Genomic DNA, 16,967 nt, shown 5'->3' with positions numbered 1-16,967 from the left:
ATGACACTTGGGCAGACCGCTCCTGTTTACCAGATCTGAGCCACAAGCAGGCCATAGCAATGACACATGTCAGCCAAGAGCAAAGAAATAATCCAGAACTGGACTTTATCTGAGCCACAGAATCTTTATATATGATTTATAGAATCCCTTTAAATTTTATTTTTAACGCATTAAACTGAAAAAAATTAATTGCATGCGTTAATGCATTACCGTTGACAGCACTAACTGTTATAAAACATTTCTAACCGCAGTAAGATTTTCAATACACACCATGTTTTAAATGTATGTCTGTAACCAGTGCAGTCTGAACCGCTCTAAACAGGACTCGAACCTGGGTCACTGGCATTGGAGACGGGCCCACTAACAAGAACACCAAAGGCCGCAGTTCCTAGTGCAAGTTTACTTGTGTCATGATCACCAGCTGGAGTGCCCTAGATAGTCACCGGAGGGCACTCCACCCCAGACCATTGCCACTCATTCATACAGAACGACTGACCAAACATGGATTCAGCAGCAGAAATTATGCATCTCCGGCAAAGATATCAGCCTATCGAGGACTATGTAAAGGATTTTTTTGAATTGGCATATTTAACATCTATGGACAAAGTATGCCTTATGATATTTTTTCGCCTTTGCATGATCCTCACTGGAGTTTTACATAAATATTGCATTGCAACTGAGCGGTTCTGCTTTTACTGTGGGTGTCATGGAGGAGGAACATGACATTCCTGCATTACCAGCAACACCAGAGCCCTCAGCCAAAATGGGTGCCACGCCTGAGCCCTCAGAGATTGCAGCGCTGGCCATTATGTCACAGCCATTTGGTGTGTGTGGGCTGCGCACATATCCGCTCCAGTCCATGAATCTGATCCAGTCCATGAATCTGCTCCAGAGCCCGTTCCAGTCCATGAGTCCGCTCCAGAGCCCGCTCCAGTCCATGAGTCCGCTCCAGAGCCCATTCTATCCCATGAGTCCGCTCCAGGGCCCACTCATGCACCAGAGTTTCTTGTCTGCCCTGAACATGGAGATCGTCCCCAAGTTTTCTGTATGCTCTGAGCTTCCTGTCTGCCTAGATATGACCACGGAGGCTGTCTTTGAGTTTATTGTCTGTCCAGAGATTTCTGTCTCCCCTGAGTTTCCTGTTTGTCTTGATACGACCACGGAGGTCATCCCTGAGTTCCCTGTTTGCCCTAATGTGACTACAGAGGTGGCCCCTGGGGTTCCTGTCTGCCTTGACATGACCGCAGAGGTCGTACCAGAACTGTCTGCCTTCCTCAACACAACCAGAGAGGACATTCCAGTCAGAGCCCTGGAGGGCTTTTCTGAGCTCCTTGCCTGCACTGTCATGGCCCTAGGGGTCAATGCTAACCTCTCTTTGCTTCATGTTTCAGTTTCTCCTGTTCAGCCATGTGGGTTTCCAGTGTTACCTGATCTGCTGTTGGGGTCGTCTGCTCCGCCGTGGGGGTCTTCGGGCCCGTCTGAGCTGCAGTGGTGGTCATCTGCTCCACCGTGGGGATCTTCAAGCCCTTCTGCACTACTGTGGTGATCGTCTGCTTTGCCCTGGCCACCTGCTTCGCCTTGGGTTTCTGCTCTACCTCAGTCTCCAGGCCATCTTCCACTCACATTTTTTTACAAATAAATAAATAAAAATAGATAAATTATAAATAATCATTGCATCACCAGAAGTGTATATGTATATTTGTCAAAATATTTGGTATCTGAACAAAATTTAATGGATATACATATTCACATTTAATTTTTTACAACACATTGTACAAAAACATGTTCAGAGATTAACATTTGCTCTGTTGTAATTATAAACCCTCTGGGTTCTACTCGCACCCCCTCCGAGTGGGACTTGAACCCTGTTCACCGGCATAGGAAGCGGGCACACTAACAAGGAGGCTAAAGACCACAGTCGCTATGTCACGATCACAGTTCTGTTTTGTATGGACTCTTGCACCACTCTAACTTTTGGACTTCACCCCGGACTACATTTCCCATCATCCATTACACTGATTACACACACACAGCTGCAGCCAATCACACACCCTACATAAGCCATGGATTCCTCTCTCTCATGGCCAAGTATTGTTTAGCATTTATGCTGTGTTAGCGTGGCTACTTTACGGAGTCAGTTCCCGTCAGTTGTAGTTCTAGTCAAAGTCTAGTCACGTCTTGTTTTCTGATTGCCTCTTTCCTGATTACCTGCCTGTCTTGGACTTCTCTCTCGCCGTGCCCTTTGGACACTATTTGCACCTCTCTTGAACTATTGCCTCTGGATTATTTGTTAGCCTAGCCCTCCTGGATACTGTTTGCCACAGAATGACCACGCTTGTCCCTGGATTACTCTTCTGTCTTGCCCTCTATATCCCTGTTTGCCTTTGTTAGACGGTAAGCAAAAACGTGCTGTTTCAGTGTGTGCCCTTTAAATGCAAATTAGATTTTGCACTCGGCCTAAGAGGGCGGAGCTTCAAGAGCTCATTCTCCGGTGTCAGGAGTCAGTCAGGACGCACTATAATGTCAGAAACTGTGAATATATGCTGCATGGAGATAGAACGGATATAGTTTATTTTAATTACAGTTGTTATAACCTATAACAACTGTAACTTATATTGTCTTCTTGTTTTTATCCACTATATTAGTACAAGCCTGTTTACTGATGAGTTTCATAATGTTTATTGTACTTCACACAAAATATGAAGCGCCTGTTTTCACTCTAGAAAATCACTGTAACAGCTTAATAAAACACAGTGCAAGTGTGCATTAACATATTATCCATAAACTCTCTCTCTCCCTTGCATTATCATCAACATATATAGCGAAGAACACAGAAACACTCGTTACAACTAACAGTAAACAAATATATAAAGACCTTATGCCTTTTCGGGTGGTGCTTAATAAACTGGTAAACTTTATATCCGTAAATCAACTCCGATGAACTGTAATAAAGTGCTCTCACCTTCATTACTGCCGTATCCAGTATCACTCTGGAGGCTGTAAGCTGGATCACGAACAGTTTGTACTGATCTATCCTTGAGTAACAAATTTTTAGCACAACCTCTGTTTTGTATTGTCCCTTTGTATTGACATTTGTTCACAAAGCAGTCCGGTGTGAAATGATTTGCGTAGACATAAACGAATTTCGGTAGTTGTCTGTCAACATTTGTGGGTGGGGCCTGTGGCTAATGTGATATCACATTGCCAGGAACCTGCAAATGGCTTGTTCTGAGACACTGCTTATGATTTATGAGGATTAAAAAAAAGGAGTGGGTGGATTTTTATGATTATAGGGTGGTTGTGTACACACACTGCCAACACACATTTATGTCCAAACACCATGCAAAAGTGAACTTTGCATAATAGGTCCCCTTTAAGATCTGGTAACTGAACAAAACTGACCATCAATGAGAACTTGTTATCAAATAAAACTGACTTAGATTTCATCTTTGAAATCACGTGATTTCATCATTGAGATCTCGTCATGGAACAAAACTGAGCACTTGAACCATTTCAAAATCGAATGTCATTGAAATCTCTGTAACACTTTATTTTAAGGGTCCAGAATAATGCATTATTTAAGCATTAATTAACTTTTTCACAATTAAGCATTAGTTAAGAATGAACACACTAGTAATTAATTACTAACTTTACATTTTAAGGGTCCTGAATTATGTATTATTTAAGCATAAATAAACTAGTAATTAAAGGGTTAGTTCACCAAAAAATGAAAATTCTGTCATTAATTACTCACCCTCATGCCATTCCATACCCGTAAGATCTTCGTTAATGTTCAGAACGCAAATTAAGATATTTTTGTTGAAATCCGATGGCTCCGTGAGACCTGCATAGGGAGCAATGACATTTCCTCTCTCAAGATCCATAAAGGTACTAAAAACATATTTAAATCGGTTCATGTGAGTACAGTGGTTCAATATTAATATTATAAAGTGACGAGAATATTTTTGGTGCACCAAAAGAAATAAAATAACGACTTATATAGTGATGTCCGATTTCAAAACACTGCTTCAGGAAGCTCCGAAGCATTATGAATCAGCGTGTCGAAACAGCGGTTCGGAGCGGCAAAGTCACATGATTTCAGCAGTTTGGCGGTTTGACGTGATTCGACACAGAAGAATTTTCTTTTCAAATTACTTTACAAATTTATAAATAATTTTCATTCATTTGCTGAGAGCGCAACGACACTGCCATGAACACATTAGTATAGCAACATGACACTTCCTGTTTCCTTTCCTGCCTGTGTGTCCTACAAAGTACATCTCGTTTAATTCTGGTTAAGGGCACTCCGTATACCGCATCCTTCACAGGAATGCGTCCTCTGGAGGATACAGCCTTCGAAATTAAATGAAATGAGACACAGCAGACCCTCTCATCTACAGTCTCTGTCAACGCTCATTGGCTCTTGCTTGCTTTGTCACATATTGCGACATGCCATGAAGTGAAGTGAAGCGGAATACCATGTTCGTGGATTAATAACTTAAATTTTGCTCTGTACCAGGTACAAAACTATTATATGTCACCATAGATGACTGCGACTGCAACACATCGTCATTCGGACTACTATTGGTAGTGCTTTTGACATTTTCTTAATAAAGAAATTATTGTGATTAAAGGCTGGAATATACTACATGACTTTTAAAATCTGAACAGATTTTTAAACAGCAGGCATCATACACTTGCTGACTTCGTAAATGGTTACAGAGAAAAGCTGGGCATCATACACTACACGACTGAGGATCACACACTACCAGACTTTAAAATCATTCCGAACACAAACAGAAACATGCGCCTCATTGCCAGGAGATGCACAACAGGCGAAACAAGCGCAGGAGATGAGATGACCCGCAGTAGTGTGTTTGGAGATGGACAACAGGAGTTAGAGGTAAATGGTGTCGTTTTATCTATGTTGTTACCTTTAATATAATCAATCATTCACAGCTATTAACGTTTTAATCCGGCTTCTTATCAAGGAAGCCAACTTAATCAACAGCTAACTTAATCACGTGTGTAACAGACACGTCAGGCTCCACCTCCCGTCAATACCCACGCACCCAATCACCGGAATTCTAATCATCGCCACCTGCACATCATCAGCCACTTAATCACCAGCACTATTTAACCCACACTCACACACCAGTTGTCCGGTCTCGTTTGTAGTACAGACTCATGTATGCGAACCTCAAGGACTCAACCTGCTACTTACCTGCTACTTACCTGCTACTTACCTGCTACTTACCTGCTACTTACCTGCTACTTACCTGCTACTTACCTGCTACTTACCTGCTACTTACCTGCTACTTACCTGCTACTTACCTGCTACTTACCTGCTACTTACCTGCTACTTACCTGCTACTTACCTGCTACCAGCGATCCCTATCGCTCCGTTGTCTCCAGTTCCCCTCCTGTGTTCCTCCTTCCGTGTGTGTGAGTGTTCCTCGTCAGCCATTCTCCATCTCCTCGACTTCTACCTCCATCTGCAATCACAAGGACAGTATCAAACCTCTATCATCTCATTTGAATTCTCCATCTTCCATTTACTCACCTGCTCATTGCTGTTTCTCAAATAAACCACCATACTTGCTTTTACCTCTGCCTCCGTGCCGTCTGTATCATAACAACGTGCGGCACCTCTCAGCCTATTGTATAATGGCAGTGACGTCAGTCGCAACATTCCCTAGTCTGCCTTCTCTTAAAAAATACATTTTTGGCAAGCTAAAATCTACATATAGTTTCCAACGAAAGTATTGTTTAGTGTAAAACATGCTGAAGATTGGCAAACAGGCTGTCCATTAATTAAATGATTAGCTATTTCCCCACAAAAGCCGTTTAATCATCATAGTGAAGCCTCTCATCCATTGACATCCATTGTCTCCTTCCCTGCGTACCGCCAGCATAAGCCATTGTGCTTTTTTAGCTAAAGGTTGCAGGCTTGCCTTCCAGTGGCTTTGAGTCCCTTTAAGACAAGTCATTTCACTCACCGGCCATCTTTGAAACGCCTCTCAGGCATTCAAGTGCAGCTCCTATCTCTTTGAATGGGAAAACATCAAATTCTCCAAAGCTGTTTGTCAAGCTTTCGATTATATTTCATATTTATTTTACAACAATAAATTTTGTTTCTAAACGCTCGAATCATGACAAAAAACAGTATTTTTCAGGCTGGATCAAGCCAATGCGCATGCGCAGTCCTAAATGCACATCTCTTGTGTCTCATTTCGGAGGCACAAGTCTGACTGTTTCTATAGGAACCGGAGCTTCTAACAGCCGCTGCAGTGACACGATGACTACCAATCGGCGATTGGCTCTTATTTAGAAGGTGGGACTTATTCCGCCATATTGCACGTTGCACTTTCTCCCATTCAAATGGTATGTGTGGATGGACTTTATCCAGCGTCAGTTTAAATGTTCAATTTTTGCCTTTTTAGAATCTCATGGGGTGGGGGAACAGAAATCGATGGTAAATATACAGTTGTCGAAATCCGCCAATCTTATAAATCTTATAACCCAGCAAAACCATCATTGAAAACGCATAACCGAAATCTTCTAACAGAACAAAACCAACTGTTATTAAAATCTTGTAAAAGAACAAATCTCGTAACTGAACAAACCTGACTGACTCACAATGAAAACCGACTCTCTTTGAAATCTTGGAAAGGAACAAAACTGACCGTCACTGGAATCTCGGAACGAAACCGACCATCGTTGAAATCTCATAATGGAGCAAAGCTGATTGTCATTGAAATCTCGTAACAGTAAAAATTAACTGTCATTGAAATCTTGTAACCAAATAAAACAGACACTGAAAACCAACCATCATTAAAATCTTGTAATGAAACAAAACCGACCATCATTGAAATGTTGTAAAGGAAACATAACCAACCGTCATTGAAATCTAATAAAGGAACAAAACTGACTGCTATTGATATCTCGTAACGAAACAAAACTGTCTTTGAAATCTCGTAACCGAAATAAACGACTGTCACTGAAATTTCGTAAAGGAACAAAACTGACTGTCATTGAAATCTTGTAAAGGAATAAAACCAACCGTCATTGAGATCTGCTGAAAGAACAAAACCAATCGTTATTGAAATCTCATAAAGAAACAAAACTGACCCTCACTGAAATCTCAAAGAGAAACAAAACCAATCGTCATTGAAATCTCATAACAAAACAAAACCGTCATCCATTGAGATCTTGTAAAGGAACAAAACTGACTGTCACTGTGATCTAGTAAAGGACCAAAATCAACTATCATTGAAATTTCATAAAGAAACAAATCCGACCGTCTTTGAAATCTCATAAAATCTCATCTTTTATGAGTACTGTGAATTTGGCCATACGACTTTTGTCACATACTGTAGGGCAGTAGGGCAGTATGTGATTTCGGATGTGATTTGTGTGTGATGCGCTAAAACAGACCTCATTGGCTGTCGTGCGTCATCTACCCACATTTTAGCTTCTTTTTCTTTTAATGCCATTTGGAAAACCCACTTGAAGGTGCACACTACCACCTACTGCACAACACCTGCGTGACAGCTGATGTAAAATAAAGGATTGGGCTTAGGAAAGCCGATACCGATATGTTAAAAAATGCTTAATCAGCCCCCAATACCATTCCTTGAGATCAGCTCGGGACATGCTTATTATGTTATGAATTTTAAGTCAAAATTATTTGTAATTCTTTTGTCATTGATGAGTGAAGATCAAGGATAGGTTAGGGTTTATTTTTTCTTCATCAGTTTTATTTTCTTCATTGAAAGTTAAATTCAAAGTGGTCTAAAAAACCACTAAACTCATCAGTGCTGGTTAAGCTTTGACACCAGCTGAGAAAGATGTTTTTGAGCCTTGAAGATGAAAGCCTTTCCTGTCCACCACAATTCTGATGCAAGAATGGCATGTTAAAATGAAATGACACAATTCTGTTTCAGATGGATTTCCAGATTATAGATTTTCAGAGAGATTTTTGATCAATTATTATCATTATTATTATTATTATTTGATTATGTTTTGCAGCTCTAAAAGCAAAGTGACAGCTAAGAATCAGCATTTCAGAATATTAAGCACTGGGCCTGACAAGCAGGCCTTTGTCTTCAGGAAGGGGTGAAAGAAAGAGGGGGCGAGAAAACAACAGAAACCGAGTGGAGAGGAACAAACTGTTCTTTATAGAGCATATTAAATCTAAGAAAGATATGAAGTTTGAGATAGAGCCCTCGAATCATGCGACATGCTTTAGACTGTCAACAGCCCTCTTGGCCTTGGAATGGAACTTGGAGCCCAGAGGAATGTGATCAGAGCTTGAATGTTGTGTGTCAAGCCTTGCACTCTTCTCACTCATTCTAGAGGTCTGATGGGAAGATGTGACTCATAGCCAACATTTCCACAAGAAAGAGAATAGCAAACCACTACTAGGAATATATAAATGCATGTTAAAAGTAAGATGAGCAGGTGAAATCCTTGTTATTAGGTGACACAATTAATGTTTTGAAGTAATATACAGATGCTGTTTTACACAAATGTTGAGACGTTAAATAGCTGAAAAGGATTGTGAGACATTCAGTTTGCAAAAACATTATTGTTCAATGTTGTCTTGGACAACACTGCCATCTTGTGGTGGCTGCATGTGCTTTTACAGTTCTTTTCTCATTAACAAATTTGAAAGTGCCATTATACAAAAACGATAATGAATATGATAACGATGATAAAAAGGGTTTGATGATGAATGTACCACATACCACATATTGTACTTGAAAATATTTTTTTTTAAAGTTATTTCTTTAATGATATATATATATATATATATATATATATATATATATTAGGCATAATATATAATATATATATATACACATATATATGTGTGTGTGTGTGTGTGTGTGTGTGTATATATATATATATATATATATATATATATATATATATATATATATATATATGTTTTACTAATTCATATTAAATTATTTTTTACAGATTATATATTTTTACAGATTACAAAAAAAAAACCAATAGACTCAGCATTGTTGAGTGATGTCTATCAATTAGAAAATTGGATAAAATACCATAACTGCCATACTAATGAGTATGGATTTATTGCATCCATACATTTAATGGAATAAGCTTCTATTAGACACAGTTGGACTAGTTTACTAGATTGCGGACAGCTCACTTTTGCAAATTCAGATTCAAATTATGAAAATTTTGTCAGTTTATTAATTCTCATGTTATTCCAAGTGAATGATAGAATTTGCATTTTTGAGTGAACTTTCCCTTAAAGTGATCTGGGCTTGCATTGTTGCTTTATCACTCAGCTGTGACAGTCACTGTAGCTGTGGATTGAATGGATTACAATAGCTTTATTGTTCACGATAACAGAGTGTGCATACACCAAACTGATATTTTATATTAAAAATGACTCTATATATTATTTTGAAATTTTCTGCACAGGAAACACAATGACATGTAGTGGAAGGTAGGACTTACAGTTGTTTATTCACTTAAATACCATAGTACAACAACACAGTCATTTCCACACACAATGGTACAGTTTAGGTTAACACCAGTCTTTATTTTCCTGTTCTGCACTGCAGCAGAACACAAGAGTGTTAGTTCAGCTTCGTGCAAGGGCTCATGGTTGAGTACAGTCAAAAACTGAGTTCAAGTGCTGAACGAAATCAAGAAGTGCTGAAGTAACTTTCTGAGCAGTCCTTCCTCTTCACTTAAGTGCAATACAAAAGAAACACAATCACTAAAACAAACTTTAAACATGGTCATGTTAAAATAGAAAAGTCTATTCAGATTCTTTAAGTGTCTTCATGGTGAGTAGATTAGTACAGAATTTAAGAAAGACACTTTACAGTTTAGCAGAAATCTTTTACAGAATTTCTTAAAATTCCACTTGAGCATTACAGGAATTGAGGCTTTAGGTCAAATCCCGGTCGTGCCAGGAGATGACCTCATCTGTTGTCTTTCTCAGTGACATCAGCTCTCGGTAGCCTCCCCATTTATTTCCTAAACACAGGCTGGTACAACAGTAAAAACAACATATTCTGTTTCTGTTAAATATCTTTTCTAATAATTAATATTCTAAAATGATTTTTTTTATATCATTATGGTTTTTCATTAAATAAAGCACCCACCATGTGATAATTTTCTGAGATATTATGAGCCAACTGACAACATGTTAGTCACTTCATCAGTTCCAGTCTTCAACGACATCATCAGTCTGTGACATCATTGTTGTCTGCTGGTGCTGTTAAAACTGGCTTAGGGACCGTTCACACAGAATGTGTTTTTTCATTCCACTGTGCTTCCTTTCTATTGTTTTTCAGTGTGAAGATGAGCTAGACGGACGTGTTTGACCGATGTGCTTGCGTCTTTTGCAGTGTCTCGCACATGACCAGGCATTCTAAAAACACGGGGCTCAATTTAAAATAAGTTCAACCTTTAAAAAAAAAAGTCTCTTTTTTTCCATTCCACTGACCTGCGTCTCATGTTTTTAACTGCAAAAATGCGTTCTGTGTAAACCCAGCTGCCCTTACGGACTGTTCACACAGAACACATTTTGCATTCCACAGCACTTTTCGATTACTTTTCTGTCAACATGCACTAAACATTGCGTCTTTTACAGCATCTCGTGCATGAGCGTTGTTTTTAGAATGCTGTGTCAAGTTAAAATAAGTTCAACTTTTATGTATTTCTAGACCTTGTTTTTTCTTATCATTTCACTGCCCTGCATATCGCTTTTTAAATGCGAAAATGCTTTTTTTTGTATTCCACTGCAGTTTTTTTTTTTACATGCGATAGACTGTCCTTTGCCCATTCTGCTTGTCTTGCGTCATTTGCAGCATCGCCAACAACACAGCATTTTAAAAACACAGCGCTCAAGATAAAAGTTAAACTTAAAAAAAATAAAATAAAACGTGTCTCTAGACCTTGCATTTTTTCATTCCACTACCCTTTAACTTACGTTTGCTTTCCAGTGTGCTGCTTTTTTATCTTTGTTTTTTCTATGTAAATATGTGCTAGATGGACACATTTGACCTTTGCGCTCAAGTCTTTTGCAGCGCCTCGTGCATGATACGGCTTTTTAAAAAGCAGCGCTAATACAAGTTTACATTTTAAATAAGCATCTCTAGACTTTGCATTTTTTTTATTTCACTACCTAGCGTCTCACACAAACGTGTTCTGTGTGAATGGCCCCTTATTCTGCCATATGTGTTCCAGGTTGCAAAAATAAATGCTGGTCACCGTTTTTCACGACTTCGCTTATTTGCTATATCTCAAACGGCTCATACCACAGCCACAATTTCTTTTTCTGGGAGCGGATTATAAACAAACTCTTATGCTACATCACACAGAGGCTTTCCTGGTTAATGCAGCAACAGTCTAGTGACACAATATTCATCTCAAGGGAATATGGATCACTTCAATGAGAAAATAGATCATCCTTCCACTTTCTGTCTGATGGATCTGTGTTGGTTTATGAACAAGGTCTGAGACAAGGGGAGCTACACAAGATGTATTTCAAGGTCATTAAAAGACCAGACAGGTTCAGACTATTAAGACAGAGCCTTCATATCCTTTCTCATCAGTAGCTATCTCACATAGGTATACATATACATTCAAAAACGCACACACACTCACGACAAGCACCTGTATGCATACTCACACAAGGATGCATGCATGTAGTCAGGCACATTAGAATATACATTTAACACATATTAGTTTTGATGCTCAGACTGTTCTTGTAAATAAAGTGCTGAACTTCTAATAGAAAAATCCATGTCTGCACAGAACACACAAAGGCATTCATATCAGGGTATGAGTAAAGGTAAAGGCCATAGTTATAGCCCTTGTGTACAAAAGGAGCATCTTCATGACAAAAGGACATCATATAGCTTTGAAGGACATTGTTTCTCAAAAGCCTCTTTGGCTGGGATAGTTCACCCAAAAATGAACATTCTGCCATCCTTTACAAAAATATTTTTTTGTCTATACAATAAGTCAATGTAATAGTTATTTTGGACCCCATCGACCTTCATTGTATGAACAAAAACAGTGGGAACATTTTTCAAAATATTGGTTTGGAACAACATGAGGGTGAGTAAATGATGGATTTTCATTTTTGGGTGAACTGTCTATTGTAACATTATGAAAAACAATTTCCAAAAAAGTGGCATTGAGCAACTTTCTAACAAGTTTGAGAATCATAAAAATGAGCATTGTTGTGTCAAATTAATAATCAGCGAGGGTTGCATCTGAAATCCTTCAATTTGACTATACTTCAACCCAATGACATCACATCCTGCCTACTGTCTTGTTCATAGCATCTAGTATTTTAACCCTCTTCAGAGGCTAGACATCAAAAAGGCAGGGAAGTGTGCACTGGCAGTGCAAAACCAATCGATTGCAATTCGCAGATAATTATAAACTAACCTCAACGTGGCACTGGATGGGTCGGACACAATGTAAGACAATTCAGAAGTCAATTTGACACTGATTTGCATTGGTCTGTTGAAGTAAGTGAAGCCAACCCGAGAATTGTTGTTTAAAATCTGAAAACCACTGCAGGGGGTAAATTTGATCTGACTTGATCTGATAATTAAAGAGAAACTGGTTAATGATCAGTCATCTTTCAGTAAGGTATTCCTTATGGAGTTTGTAACATTTCTGTCATGATTTAAGACCTGCATTTAACTGACATCCAAATGAGTTAATCTGAGCTCCACACCTTGCTAACTGCACTGGTCTGATGGCATGGAAACTTTATTTACTGACATTTTAATTTCCTGTATGCATTCAGTAGTATGTGGCACTAGCAAACCAAGGTCATGGGTTTGATTCACAGGGAACACAGGGTATATGTCTGCCAAATATGTAAATGGCATGTGAGTAACATATCCTTCTAAATAAGGTTGGATTTAGAGGCACAATGCAACATATCTAGTGATGGTCTACATAAACTATCCTGTATGCAAACTAACCAGTCAGCAAAATGCTGACATTCCTCACAGATCTCACGTAAACTGGGTTTATTAGGTTGTAATGGCACTCGTCAAACAGATCCGCTTAGGAACTGAGCACCTTCCAGCAGGCAATCCATTGTTTTATAGCCATTCTCCATGAGTAATGCGGTTTTAAAGCATGTCACCAGTTTGGTAAACAGAAAGCAGTTGGTTCAAAATGCACTGGCAGACCACATAACAAAACCATTAACAACAAATATAAGATACACTGAAAAATATGAAGAGGGTCCTTCATTGTTAGTTGCTTCAGTTGTTGTAGACCAGTGCAATCCCTCCTACATGTGCAAGCAAGGTCCCCGCCAGGACATCTACTCCTGTTTCTCTTCTAGATACGCCTTCACCCGTTTGCGCACATAGAACGCAGTGAGTGCGCTGCAACACGCTGTGAAGATAAAAAGAGCCACTGCATCGTGAGCCAAGTCACCATGAAGACGTTCGTAGAGAGGTCTCCTCTCGCTGTAATCCAGTCGCACAGCTTCGATCTGCACTAGAGTGCAGAGCACAAGAAACACGTGGAAGATCTGATGGCCCTGTCCGATGAAGTCGCAACGTCCCGGGAGCCAGCGCTCAGGATGGGGGTACGAGAAGAAGTAGGCGCTGATCAAAAAGAAGAGGACCTGATAGCAGTGGTAGACCACCGCCTGGTCAGCACAGCCTTGTTCGGAGCTGTAGCATTTATAAATGCGATGAAACACCGGACTGATGTCTAAACAGTAGGCTAGGCCCGAGGGCACCACCTGGAATAGCTTGTGAACGAACTTGGGCAAACTCGGGCTGGCGTACTTGCCGTAGCAGCAGCCCGTACAGGACAGCCAGGCCAGGAAGGCTGAAGCTGGCAAGAAAAAGCTTCGTACTTGAGCGTGCCATTCTTCTTCGACAACGTAATAGAAGTGGGCCAGGGCGCTGCCGTACTGGTAAACGGCTACGCCCACATAGTCCAAAAAATAAAAGGTGTAATGGGAGAGCTCAGACTTGGCTGAGAGTAGGTGGGCCAGCGCACTGCAGCCCAGGTAGGTGAATGCGGCTAGGAGCAAGATGAACAGCGGCTGGGCGTGTGGATCTCGCAGGAAATCCACGGTTTCAGACAGCTCCTGAAACTTGACCAAGATAATGAGGGAGGCTAGCAGGTGTGTCCACACATTTACAGACTCATTGTGCCTCTGAAATAGAGTGAGGAAGTAGTAGCGCCAGTTCTGGTCAGGCGGCCGGTAGCCTGTGAATATGTGCGACTCACGGAAAACCCACGGCACATCGCTCACCATAACAGTACAAGGCAATTTTGGGAAGGCTGACTCCAGGAAACGTGGGATCTGACGAAGTTGCTGTGCATTGATGAACAGCCGCCCAATCTGCTCCATCACAACCGTTGCCATGGTGAGGAATAATTAAGCGGCAGTCTATTGTGAAATCTGTTAGGGAAAAATATTCAACAGTTAAATATTACCCTTGCATTCTTCGTTACCTTCACAAGGGGAAAAAAACGAAATATTTTTTTTTACACTCTCACCGCTTTGTATACAAACAGTTTGAATACATGGATCACATATATGAATTGTATTTTTTCCCATTAAAGTCAAATGTTTACACTACAGCTCAGATAATGTATTGTATAACATTCTGTGCAGGAAATGATGGTCATGGAAATAAGTTTTGGAATAAAATAGCCAACTACTTTGTCATGCTAAGGACAAATACATAGCAAACATGTTATGTATATCCTAAATTCACTTTAAAAAAAAAAATTACAAAATTAAAGATTGTTTGTAAATGACTAACAATATACTACTTTGGCTCACATAACTTTAAATGACTCCATGACTCAAAAAATCTTTAAGTTAATACAGAATTGGTTTCTTTATTTCACTCTCCGTTTAGGTTATCATAGTTGTAGACATTTTCATAGTTTAAGATTGAAAGTATGAGCTGGGTAAAACTATTTAAAAAAAATACACATCTAAAAAATAAATCATGAAGTATAGTAAAATGTTTTCAGCACATAATGTGAATTTCAACAGAAAGGAAAAAGATGAAACCTGTTAGTTTTAATAAAATAAACCCCTAGGACTTAAAGTACCTGAAGTTACAGAACCCTTATGTATTTTTTAAAGGTTTACGTCTTTTAATTGGAATGTTAAGATCATAAAAAGACCAATAAAAGGGCTACTTTTTATTGGCTGTTATTTCCATTCTATTTGAATGCAAACCACAGTGTAAGCGATCCATGCAAACGTGCTAAAATGAAATACCAGGACCATGAAAATATTATTTTTGTTAAAAACATGTCACTAAATGTTAATGGGTTGCAAAAACTGGTTTACCCTGAATATTAAGGTAACGTGATGTAAAACGGGGCGTTTCTTCTCACCGCTTACGTAACATCAGCGCTCTGCGTAAAGCTCCTCGTGAACATGAATTAATAAGGACGAAACTGATAAAACGAAATCATCGATCATAATGTCTGGAAAACAAAAGGTCTGGAAAAAATAATGAATTTTAATTTTCGAATCTATTAAAACGACGAGACAGAAGGGGGAAAAGCTGTGGACAATTTTAGTGATGGCATCCCAAAAGGCAGACAACCCTTCCCACACCCTCAAGCTGTTTCTCTCGTAAATTCTCGAAAAAGAAACGTAAGACGCCGGAAGCGCAACAATGAAATGTTTTGACGAATTTTAACGTCTACAGGTGCAAGAAACAACCTAAAACGTGCTCTTCCTTACCTCATCATGTACAGCACATGTTTGAACATGTCGATAATCTATCTTGAGCTATGATAATTCATCCTCCCCATATGCACGCCTTAACGCTTCAACACGAAGGTTATGCATGTTTTTTAAAAACTTTATCTAAAAGAATATATAGTGCAAAGGAGGATTTTATTTTTCACCTTTCATTTTGCCTTAAACAAATGATCGGTAAATGAACTGGTTTACCTTTTAAGAGGATAATCCCCTCAGTCAGAGTCTTGCATTTAACCGCGCCTTCATATGCGTCTTGAGGAACCGAAACGAAACAAAGAAAATTTCATAATGAAAAAATACGTGAAAATTTGTTGAGCGGGAGAGGCTCCTGTCAGCTCCCTGCAGTACCGCTGTCAGATGGCCGAAATCTAAGGATTTCTGATGGGCAGGTTAACTGTCCAATCAGAAAGACCGAAGAGCATTGTCCCCGCCTCCGTCTAGAATAACTCGCCAATAGGAAACACCCTTAAAGGTGGCAACACCCTGTAAAATGTATGGGCTGTGAAATGTGAAACTACCCTCTTCTTATTAAAACCGCCTACATGCCCTCTTTAATAAAAGGCGATATGAGAGCCACTGTGGTATCACACAGACAAAATGTGTACATATTATGGGATATATTAGATATAGCATATATTACATATATGCAACCATATATCAGTGCTACTTTATGTGTAAAATAGCAAATTTATCCTACATTCAGAGTTAACAGCACAGATTTGGCAAAAGCCACATGTAGACATTTAAACACTCAATTTTTATTATCCTGTAATTGCAATCAATTCAATTTAAAGGTAGTGTACACATTGTCTAATATGTACACATTGTGAATGTATTGTTTTCACTTGTGCTAAACTATGTGAACTGTGAAGGCTTATCTCATCACCCACACAAGCACTCTGGCTGACAATGTGCCCTTGTCAAACTCTGTTAACAGTGGAAACAAAGATCCACATTGTTAATTTAGACACAGGAAGGCAAAATATTTGTCAGTCAAGTAATAATAGCATTTCCCCATGCACTTTATGCTGTATTGTACCAGCATAAATTTGTCAAAGAGACAGAATAAAAATAATTTAAGACTTTCTGTTGTTGTTTGATGTAATTGTTTGTCATATTGATAAGCTTTTCTGTCTACAGTACTCTGATTGACTGCATTCAGACTGGGTCATAACAGCGTGTGGGT

The 16,967-nt window shown here is 39.3% G+C and overlaps 1 protein-coding gene across 1 annotated transcript; it reads right to left on the bottom strand.

The window, feature by feature from the left end:
- Positions 1–9,478: 9,478 nt before the first annotated feature.
- Positions 9,479–16,272, bottom strand: paqr7b (progestin and adipoQ receptor family member VII, b). Its single transcript, XM_048153000.1, has 2 exons — positions 15,974–16,272; positions 9,479–14,449 (listed from the first exon to the last, which is right to left on the bottom strand). The coding sequence occupies exon 2, from the start codon at positions 14,411–14,413 to the stop codon at positions 13,349–13,351; it is 1,065 nt and encodes a 354-aa protein (XP_048008957.1). The 5' UTR covers positions 14,414–14,449; positions 15,974–16,272; the 3' UTR covers positions 9,479–13,348.
- Between the last annotated feature and the right edge of the window lie 695 nt (positions 16,273–16,967).

The sequence above is a fragment of the Megalobrama amblycephala genome, linkage group LG13 (genome assembly GCF_018812025.1).
Source record: "Megalobrama amblycephala isolate DHTTF-2021 linkage group LG13, ASM1881202v1, whole genome shotgun sequence".
Taxonomy (NCBI): domain Eukaryota; kingdom Metazoa; phylum Chordata; class Actinopteri; order Cypriniformes; family Xenocyprididae; genus Megalobrama; species Megalobrama amblycephala.
The sequence above is the reverse complement of the archived record's forward strand: the minus strand, read 5'-3'. Positions and strand labels throughout refer to the sequence as shown.